This window comes from Haplochromis burtoni, unplaced genomic scaffold, assembly GCF_018398535.1.
Source record: "Haplochromis burtoni strain Fernald_Lab_line unplaced genomic scaffold, NCSU_Asbu1 Contig_46, whole genome shotgun sequence".
NCBI classification, from domain to species: Eukaryota; Metazoa; Chordata; class Actinopteri; order Cichliformes; family Cichlidae; genus Haplochromis; species Haplochromis burtoni.
The window spans coordinates 2,590,018-2,601,173 of NW_024582407.1; the positions used below are offsets into that span (position 1 = coordinate 2,590,018).

Genomic DNA, 11,156 nt, shown 5'->3' on the forward strand with positions numbered 1-11,156 from the left:
TGTGTGTGTGTGTGTGTGTGTGTGTGTGTGTGTGTGTGTGTGTGTGTGTGTGTGTGTGTCTAAGATAAAACGAGAGGAGGTTTATGATCACTGTGTACCAGGAGTATCTTTCAAACACAGGCACCAGGTAATACAGTTTTCCTGCTGCCCTCCTGTGCTCTATAAAAATGATTATCACTTCTGTCATCCAGGTCTCTTTGACCCCAGTTTCCTTCCATCACCAGTTCGCATTTTCTTGTCCTCTTCTGCACATCCAACTTCATTACACCCACTTCATATTTAAACTCTTGAAAGCACATACTGTCGTTGAGCTGGATGGGACCTTTTTGTAACCCAGTAGCTTAAGTCAGTGTAATTATGCTGTCATCTTTGGCAGTTTATCCAAACAAAGCCATATAAAAGATGATGAAATGAGGTGAGCTGAGCTTTCTATATTTTTTTTCTTACATCCAAAAAAAGCTTAATTGGCACTAATTGCCACACTTTTAGGTGCATCATAGATGGTAAATTTCTCTCAGTGCTGCTCTTTGTAGCCTTAATGGAAACGGAGGGGGGGGGGGGCAGTCAGCATTTCAATAACTTTAGGAAATCTGCCACAAATTATGTAACATATTCAAAAATAAAACCCCACTGAGTGTTGTGCTCTTTGCTCTTCTCGTCTCTGAATAGTTAATTAGGAGACGCAACCTTCGTGGGCTCTGAAAATATGCTGCCAAAAAGCACCTGCAGGGACTACAGCTGGCAAGAGGACAGCAATGCAAAATTATGTGGCTTCAATGAAGTTACATATTATCCTAATGTATTTGTGAGGTATGTGCAAATGCATTGCTTTAGGATGCCTATTGCTGATGCATCTCCGAGCTCCTCTGTTCCACTTTGTATGCACAGTTTGCATAACGCTTCTTTATTCATACATTTCCCTGTAATATACAACATCTAAAAGCCTTCCCTGCAGGGCAGGCTGTCTGGGTCCAGACATCACTTAATGCTGGCGAGAAAGCTCATGGTCAGAGAGCAGGAGGCGGTTACTGACCAACAGGGTGTAATTCTTTCAGCTGGCACCACTTTGCTGTCTCTCATTTAGACTCATATCCGGTGGATGAATTATACCTTCACTAAAAACTCTGAAACTTTTGCATGTATGAACACATACATGCTTAAATTCCAAACCTGTGACATTTATTTTCTTTCCGGCAAAGAAATTTCATATTTCTCTCAGATTAGCTTTTTTCCCCACACAAGTATTTCTAGGATGTAGCGAATGGTCGAAAAAAGAGAAAATATCCAGTGAGCGTCAGTTCTCTGGGTTGAAATTACTTACTGATGCCAGAGGTCAGAGGAGAACGGCCAGACTGCTTCAAGTAGTTACTGAAATAACCACTGGTTACAACCAAGATGTGCAGAAGAGTATCTCTGAAGGGAGAAGCCAGTGTTGAAGCAGAAGGGCTACAGCAGCAGCAGACCTCACTGAGGGCCCTTCCTGTCAGACCAGAACAGAAAACTGAGGCAACAGTTGAAGACTGTTTCCAGCACCTTGTTACATCTATGCCACAAAGAATTAAGGCAGTGCCAAATAAATAATAGATATACCAACTAAAGTATTGGGTGCCCCTGTTCTCAGACAAAAATCAGTTGTGATCTTACTTCAGTGATAAAATTATTCACGACAAAAAAAAAAACAATGACAAAAAAAAACCCTTTTTGTTTAAGTCTTTATATACAAAAACACTATACACAGTTTGGACACAACAGTAGCTGTTTTGGGATATATAACATTGTAGTACAACTTCAAAGATGAATGATTAATGTCAAACAGAGTAAAGGTGGTTGGAGCTCATGTGAAATATCCTCTCCTCAGCCTTTGCTGCTCTGAGCACAAAGTAAATTCATTACTCTGACAGTTTATACATTACTGTATATCAGATTTATAGCATGATATTTGCTAAACTGCAGCAAATTACAATTTATTTTCACATGGTCAAGAAAAGATTACATGTTCAAGAAAAAAGGGGTGGTTTTGACTGCAGTCTGATTGTGGCTCCAGTCTGAAGTATAGATTTACATTCGGGAAGCAATAAAGGAAGCTTCAAGCACCACCAGCAGGAGACATTCTCAATGTAAACATTTTTATGAACTGGGGGAAGTAGACAGCATTACAAATAAACAGTAGCAGCTCAGGAAAAACAAGTGCCACTATGGCTGTCAAGAGAAATAGAGAAATACCTTCTGAAATGCAGTCTAACTATTATTACGTTTTCCACGATCACTATTAACACTGGGAAATGTGGGATAGGCTTGCAGCTTCTTTGGGTAACGTGACTGTTTATTTTACAGCTGCCGTACAGATGAGATGAAACAGATGGCACCCATCAACGTTTTTAGATGATTCGTTCTGAATCCTGATGAATTAAGTGGTTATAGCTTAACACCCACATTCCTAATTTCGGATAGAAATATGGATTTTTGCACGATATAAATGCTGTTGATATTCCACGCAAGTATTTCGGTGGAAGCGGTTTCAATATTAAAAAGCCGTTCTAAAAGCGATAACACTAAGCTTTTGCCTGGAGAAGGTTTCTAAATATTCTCATTTGGTAATGCTTCATTTTAACCTCTATATTTAGCACTGATATGTACACCTATCAGCCACAACATTAAAAGCTGCTAACAGGTGAAGCGAATAATACTGATCATCTTGTTATAATTCAATGTACTGCTGGGAAATATTGGACTCTGGCCTTCACAACCCACTATTGCCAGGAACCTCTCCCAGCTGAACAATGCACCCTGCAACTCAACAAAAACTAATTACAGGAACACAACGAAGAGCTCAAGACCCCGACAGGACCTTTGTGGGGTGTGTTGTAACGAGGCACCTCCAACCTGCAACCGACAGGATCTAAAGGATTTGCAGCCAATGTTCTGATGCCAGACAACACAAGACATCCCAAAAGGTCCCGTGTCAATACCCTGATGAGTCAGACCTGTTTTGGCAGCAGAAGGAGGTCCTACACATGATTAGACAGGAGGCTGTAATGTGATTGATGAGTGTATAAATTGCTAAAATTACGTACAACACACTATAATGTAGCTTTGAGTAAATGCTAAGAAATTCCAAGTTTTTAATTTATTTTGATAACAGTTAAAGCTTTTCCTAATTGGTACATAATGAGTGATAACCCTGAATAACCAGTTTAATTGTAATTTTATTTGACTGTATACAGGCTGTAAATGATTAATAACGTGGGTTAGGCTACTCAGTGTGCCCCTACCGAGGTCATCACCTTGGAGATAGTTGTGAGAGTTGTTGACCCACCCTCCCATTACGCAATTTATTAAGTTCACCTGGGCCACTCACACCTTGACACACTTGTGACCCCAATGAACCACATCTTGATTCACATCTTGGCTTATGTTACCCTACCAACACCTCCGATGGCAGGGTAGGTTAGATAGTATGTTCAAGCTAAAGTTGGAAAATGGAATTTCTCCTAAAGTCGGATTTCCAACTCAGAATGAATGCGTTGATCACAAATCCTAATTTTCCGACTTTACTACTGGAACACGCTCAACTCGGGAGTGATGCAAATCCAACTTCTGAGATAAATGGAAAGCAGTAAAGACTCTCAGAACCACCTCCAAAGACGCCTCTCATGCGAGAGATAATGTATGTTTATGAACCTAGAAAAAACCAAAACATCAATTTGCCTCTAACTCAACTGGATGTATGACTTTTAATTTGTAATAAAAGCTCAAAATTCCAGGGTATTTGACAGCAGCTTTGGCTGACGGTGTATACCGTGTTCACCTGTGCTGGAGCCACACCCAGGCAGACTGTAAGGGATCAAACTCATATTTACTTCCTTTCTTCAGCTGCTAGTTTTTATTTCCAAACTAATTAGCACATGTAAACTTTACATATATAATACACTCTCTCTCTCTTTATATATAAATATCTAAAACCAAGTATGATTATTATTCCTATGTAAAGGATTTCTAGTTTGTGCAGATTAGAACTGTGGATATTTGTAGAAATAAATCCAAAACCGGATATTCCCAGAGATCATTATCTTTGTCTACATATGAAATAGGTAGGTTATTATTAAAGACTGTGCTTGATAAATTGATTAAAAAGCACCACTTTCAGGTCAGCTGTAATCACTTCTTTATCAGTGTCTGGAGATGGTATCAAAAAATATAAAAAAAACAAAACCCAACACAATTTGATTTTAAAACATTCACATAAAAGTTGTATCATATTATATTGGTAGTCAAAGTCATACCAATGTATGCACATGCTTGATATACATTCTGTACAGTACACACACATATATGTATATTCATATATATATATGAACAACAACTTAGACATCAACATGAATACTGTTGCTTCTTTTTCATTGCTATACATCTTTTCACTTTACAACCCCCGCACATTCAGAAGCGGAAACAATCAATCTGCCCTTTTCAGTTACTATTTGGAAGAATGACGAGTGTTTGTGGAGGTTGGGGCTCTATTATGAGAACACCGTCTTTTGGAGGTCAGCAAGCTCTATCTGTCAATCACTCGACAGCCAACATCTCCGCTCTTCTCGAGTAGGCATGGGACAAAAATATTACTAAAGCTCAGACAAAGATTCTGGCATTCTCAGAGAAAGAAAACACTTTTAATGGATCCTCTACATTTTTCCGAAACATGCATCTCAAGTATCTGGCAGTGCACGTAAAGTCAGCAAATCCACAAATCCCCCAAAATCCAATAGTTACCAAACCACCCGAGCCAGATTGCTAAAAAAAAAAAAAAAAAAAATCACATATCCACACACTAGATGCTTCATAGCTCCACATTTAAACAAAGGAAATCCTCTTGACTCTGTTAAATATGGCATCTATTCAACCACATGAAAGTTGAAACATTTTCCCAATGATTGACCAAAACTGTAAAATGATCTAAAATGATTCTTATTGAAATAATTAACATGGCTGGAAATTAACTTTCCAAAAAGTGGAACAAATCCATCGAATAAATCTGATTCATGGTTAAAAAAAAAAAACCCATGTAATGACACTAGGTAATTTTGCTGGATTCAAGATGAATGTTAAAGCTAGCTGTAAAGATATAATCACAAAAGTCACAAAGCACTCATGTCAACATTTCTTCTTTTTAAATGTGTTCTAAAAATAAAGTCACTTGACTAAATTGCAAAAGCATGTTCAAGGAAATGAAAATTAAAGCACTCTTTCACTCTCTGAAAGAAGAAGGCAGTTCGTTACTAGTGCTGAACCTCTCAGTGCCTGTTCTCTACGTAGTCCACCCAACAAAATGAAACCTGTAAGCGTTCCAACACCTACATACGATCAGGTTCCTGCTTTATCTTTGGCACCAAATAAAGAGCCAAGTAAAGCACCCCAGCCAAAAGCCTGTAATAGAACTAGTAAGAAAACAATGAGTACATCTCCTAAACAGCTAGCCCAGCACTTTGTGATTAGAGGTTCATAACCCAGCAGAGAATACATGATGATATGTTATCATCATGTATCATCAGGAAAGTGTGCTGAGGGATTAGAAGTGGCCAAAATGGGATTTGCACTTCAATATTAAAGCCTCAGGTGGCTCCCTCAGCTTTAGCAGTTTTAAATATAACACTTGCGGTTATTCTTCAGCTATGTGCACCGTCGTCTTCTGTAACTCTTAGGATACAGCGACCTCTAGTGGCAGAACTTAAAGCATGTTTTTTAAAAAATGAACTGCAGTATTTCTGATTCATCTCTGAGGGGAACATCTGAGCAGAGGAAACTGCCTCTCCTGTGATCTGTGACATAGGCACTGACATCAGCATGAAACTATCCAATCAACCCCACTTCCTGTACTAGGAAGTTGCCCATATTTGGCCATTTGTCAGTTACTGACAAGGCATACCCTGGCAAGGACACAAACTCTACAGTACACTCATATTCACTACTACAGGGCTGACCAAAAACATACAAAAAAAAAAAAAAAATACACAAAATATTTTGTGTACCAGCTGGTTCTGATACTCTACAATAAATAAATCTACTCTGAGCACAATACACGCCACTATCCTGACATTGGATATGTGCAAATGTTTTATGGGTGCCAAGAAACACACACAGATGTTATGATAGACTTAAAAGTTTCATCGGGGGCAACAGAGCTTTTTTACATAAGATATTCCGATGTGCTTCAGTAGGAAAAATGCAGGTGAAGCGAGTGTCACCTTCCTATCAATCGCTCTTCTAAAGTATGAGCGCACATCCAAGGTTTTGGAACTGGTTAACCTGAATGAAACACAGCCACGTTTAAATGTTGTAAAGTACACCTGTGCTTTTCCTGCTGTGACAAGACAAAAAGTCCGCTGTGAAAAAGGTCGACTGAGTTCCAGAGTGAAGTGGACTGAGCTGAGCCTGCTGGGAGATGTGGACCAGAGAGCTTGTGGCGCTGACGTCGACGGGGCATTGAGGAGACTTAGGGCCGATGAAATCTGAAAACACAGACACAAAGGTTTATTTACAACAGAAGAAACACACAGACAGTATAATAGAAATACATGAATGTATTGTCATTTATTAGCAATTCCTACTAACACTCCGAGGAGTGATCTGCACAGTACCTGGGAATAAACTTGCATCTGAAATCACTTTTCAGATCTTGAAAAATCCTCAAACACTAAACCAACTGCTGTCGATATAAACCAAAGCTCAGTGAACACTAGGGCTGCCAATTTTCATTTGAATTTCAAACTTGTATTTTTCTTTTTTAACAGAAACATAAATTACTCATCTGAATTCAAAACAACCAACACACATAACAGACCACATCTTTAACTCCAGGAGGTGGGTGTTTACAAAATGCTTTGTCAGACTACATTGTGAGTAGTTTGTGCGATCAAAGACAGTCGGTAACAGCAGTTTGTGGTGAGTTATTTGCTGACTGTAGACACTTAATAGTAATATCTTTTTACGTAGTCGAGGCATCAAATAACAGAATGAGAATGAAATGAAGACATGGCTAAGCATTAAGCTGTCAGGGCTGCACTGAGCTGCGTAACCTTGTGGTGTCGTCAGATCAAAAAATGGTCTCTAGGTGAATGACAAACAAGCATATGGGAATCCCGAGGACCACAAAGCAAAAAATAGTCATGTGAGAAAAAGGATTATGTGCAGTCCTATAGAAAAACTAACCATTCAATAAGCATTTCACCATCTTAAATCAACTTTAAAAGTCATTGAACTTATCTTGATGCTTACCTAGAAGCAATAACTTGAACACTTGTTTTACTGTATGACTTTATCAATCTGTCACATCATTGTGGAGGAATTTTATGGGATCATTGTCTTGCTGCATTGACCCAATTACACTGCCAGACAGTTTCACATTTGACTCTATAATGCTAACTCAATGACTGTAAGGTGCCCAGATACTGTGGCTGCAAAACAAGACCAAATTCTCACTCCTTCATCGCTGAGACGGACAGCTGGTTCAGATTCCTTTTACAAACATGTGCTGGGTATGTATCCAAACATCTATGCCACTGTGCTCCCTTGCAAAACACAGTGTGTCCTTTGGTTTGTTCAGATGCAACTTTGGAAACCTAAGCCATGTTCTTTTAGAGGCTTCCTCTTGGAAACTATTCCAAACAAGCCATACTTTTTCAGCTTTTATCTAAAGGTACTGTCATGAACTTCAACATTTAACATGCTGAGACCTGTAGAGTCTGAGGTGTAGCTCTTGGGTCTTTTCATGTGAATCTTCAGGTGAATTTCTATGAAAGATTGTGTTATTAACACACATCTGAATGCTCCACACCAGCAAACTTCTGCTTTGTTGATGATCAATTCATCAAGTGCATTTGATTTTCAGCCTGGCTGCTCCTTACCCTCTAAATTCCTAAGGAAGCAGTAATCGTGTAGATAGTTTTTCACCGGACTCTAGAAAGAAACTTATTCACATCACTGTGAGTGAGACAGATTATAATATGAACATTGTTTTATCATGTACCGTTGCTACGTTTCAGCGTGTTATCAGGCAAAAACAGTCAAACACGAGTTTCCTCTATCTTTGAGCTGCGGCTGCTGGCTTTAGAACGAAAATGGTGGTGGTGCATTTTAATCGTGCTGTTAATTGAAGTGTTTTAACAATAGATTTAAATCTTGCAGAAAAGCACAAGTCTACAGGGTTTTTTCCCCTCTTCAAAAATATGGCACAAAGGAAAAACATTTCTGGGCATCGTAGAACAAATGACGCATTTCATTGATTTCTCAAAGGAAAATGAAAATCGTGGACCTTCCTTCAAATGTTTCCATTGTCAGACTCAAAAGAAAGGAAGCGTTCTGCTCATCTTTTTTTTTTTTTATTTCTTTACAAAACATACTTTTGGAAAGATTTCAGTTTTAACTTTGTCTTCTTAAAGCACGTGTTCTCATTCTCATCTCATTATATTGACTTTTGTAATGAATTTGCAGGTAAGGCATCCCCTCTGAGGACTTTTGCATGTGGACTATGTTTGTGCACAAGCTGCTTTTCCTCCATTTCCAGCCCGTGTACATTTTATATCAAAGTTTTCTTGTTCCTAAATGTTATCTTGACTTCTGTGGCTCACCTTTAATAGCATTTTTAAAGTCAGACAGGGAAAATTGCACCCTGGAAGCACTTTTCTTTCTCTTTTATACTCTTCTCCGTTGCATGACCTGCCCCTCAGCCCTTAACAATTTAATAAAGTCTTGAGGCAAAAACATTGCCAGACATAATGCTGCCACTGCTGGGTTTTTTTCTTATTTTCTCTAAATTCATAAAACAAAGTATAATAAGATATGAGGAAATAACGGTGACTCAATGTCTCTGTTCTGCATGAGTTGCAGTAACATCTCTTCTCTTTCAAAAACATCAACAACTATGTAATTTCACAAGTTCAGAAAGAGGATGTAAACAAATATTGAAACATTTTGCGCTAGTTGTGTTTTTATTGAAAGGTTTATTAGTTCTTTTTGGTGGGCTTGGCACAGCGATAAAATAACAAATGAGAGGGGGAACCTAACCTTTATTGTCAATTATTGCCTGAGGTAAATAAACTGGAGTCGACCCAGGAGTATATCGTGACTTTAATGTGGGACTAGAACAATATAAATATTGATCAATGTGACTAATAAACAGCAGCATTTACTGTGATAAAGCGCTAATAAAGCTTCAGAGTTGGCTTAAATGGTCAATGCCATTGACCGCTTAAGTACCTGGTAAACTGTTTGCTGTCTTCATGAACCTCCATCTCTCGGCTTTTAAACTCATTCAGCTCCTTACGGATAGCAGCCTGGGGGGCAGAACACAAACATACAAAGACACACACAGAAAATAACATCATTAGAAGACCAAGGCCAACTGTGCCCCCCCACCCCAATCACCTTTTCCAAGTAAGCTCATGATGCCTTTGAGCTGTTTCAATGTGAAATGTTCAGATGCTTAAGGGCTCTCATTTGGAGCTTTTAAGATGTTTACAGATAATTTCCATAAATCTGCAGAGCTACAGTCTTTGCTTCGGGGAAGTAGTCGGAACTAATAGTATATGAGTTAAAAAATACGAGCAAATTACACAGCAGCACAAATGATTATTCTCATTCATTTTAACTTATAAAATAATGATTTTAAAGGGATTTATTGTAATGTTTGTAACCGACTCTTCCCTCAAGCCTTACATGAAAAGTTTGTTTTGTCTGTCGTCAGTAACATCAAGTACATCCATTTTTTGACCTGGTTATGCAGGTGATGCTGTGAAGTCGGAGGTTTATTTTCAAAGCTGTTAAGGATTTAGTTAGACGTCGCTTGCTTTATTTGCCTGTCCATTCTTTTATTTGACAGTAATGAGTTTAGATTTGTGCGATCACAAATAATTTATATGTCTCCAAGGCTGTCTGCGGTGTGACTGGTGACGGAGATTTCACTGTACAAATGTGCAAGCAGACAGTTTACTTTGGTTTGTCCATGCATCGTTTCCCTGTTGCCCTCTGAATGTGAGAAGATATCCTAAAATTGAATATACTGGATGTGGGCTGGAAGTCTCAAGATCTGTATTTATGTGCTGTGCAGTTCTGAACATCAACAGCAGAGGGAAATCTTGACAAACTGCACACTTTGAGGGTCTTTATTGTCTGTGAGGATATTTTGTTAAGCCATGCTAAATATTCATACAGTGCAGATGGCACATATATGCAGTTACATACTGACTTAGTGTGATCTAGGTGAATTTCATGTATATCATCAAGCATAAACACACAGAGACGTTTAAGACCATAATATGAAACACAACTGTGTACGCAGAAGGCCGTCCTGTTGAAACTAGAAAAAAACCTGCAACAAACTAAGACCCATACATAAATGGGTTTTTGATTTTGGCCTGCACAAGCTCTGACCCCAATCCACCACCTTTGGGATGAACTGGAACAGCGACTGCAAGCCAGGAAACATTTAGTGCCTGATTTTAATAATGCTCTTACAGCCCAGTGGGTTCAAATTCCTGCAGCCAAGATCTGAAATCTTTTCTAAAGTCTTTCCAAGAAGTCGAGGCCGGTACAAAAGCAGATGGTTGTTTGCCATATATGTGTGATTGCATGTCCACATGTATTTTAAGTCTCTAATCACCAAAGTAATCAACATCACAAATTCACAAAATTTTCACCCTGAATAGAAACTGTAAAGGTTTCATAAAGCCCTAATAAATTAAATTATATCAAGCATTACAAAGCAGTCTACAAGAGCAGTACCTTGTCAGCAGGAGTAAGCCGTGTCCAGGGTTTGTCAGCTCGTCTGTCATAATCCTTGGCGTCCGTTACCTCCACATATTCATTAAAACGAAGAATCCTCCTAGCAACGAGCTCTGCCACCGTCGGCCTCACGCTCAGCTACACACAGATGAGAAAGGAGGAGAAAGTAGACAGTCAGTCGAATCAAATATTAAACTTCAAAATGATCTTCCCAGTATTTTGGTTAATGTCTCAGTTCCAGCTGAGTCCACTAGATGGCCTGATCTCTCTATATAAAACAGTTTCTTTCTACTACCATGACTCATAAGGTGGGGCAAAACATATTAGTAGCTAAATATAGACGTGCAGTGTACTTTCTGTTCTCTTATGTATGTATGTGTGTG

General features: G+C 38.8%; 1 protein-coding gene across 4 annotated transcripts in view; it reads right to left on the reverse strand.

Moving 5' to 3' along the window:
* Positions 1-1,696: 1,696 nt before the first annotated feature.
* Positions 1,697-11,156, reverse strand: part of phactr2 (phosphatase and actin regulator 2) — a 45,528-nt gene continuing 36,068 nt past the window's right edge. For all 4 annotated transcript variants that reach the window (XM_005947325.2, XM_005947328.3, XM_005947327.3 and 1 more), the window contains 3 exons: positions 10,774-10,911; positions 9,250-9,326; positions 1,697-6,503 (listed from right to left, as the gene is read on the reverse strand). In XM_005947325.2, coding sequence (XP_005947387.1) covers positions 6,488-6,503; positions 9,250-9,326; positions 10,774-10,911 — 231 coding nt within the window. In that variant the 3' untranslated portion in view covers positions 1,697-6,487. The remainder of the gene's footprint in view (positions 6,504-9,249; positions 9,327-10,773; positions 10,912-11,156) is intronic.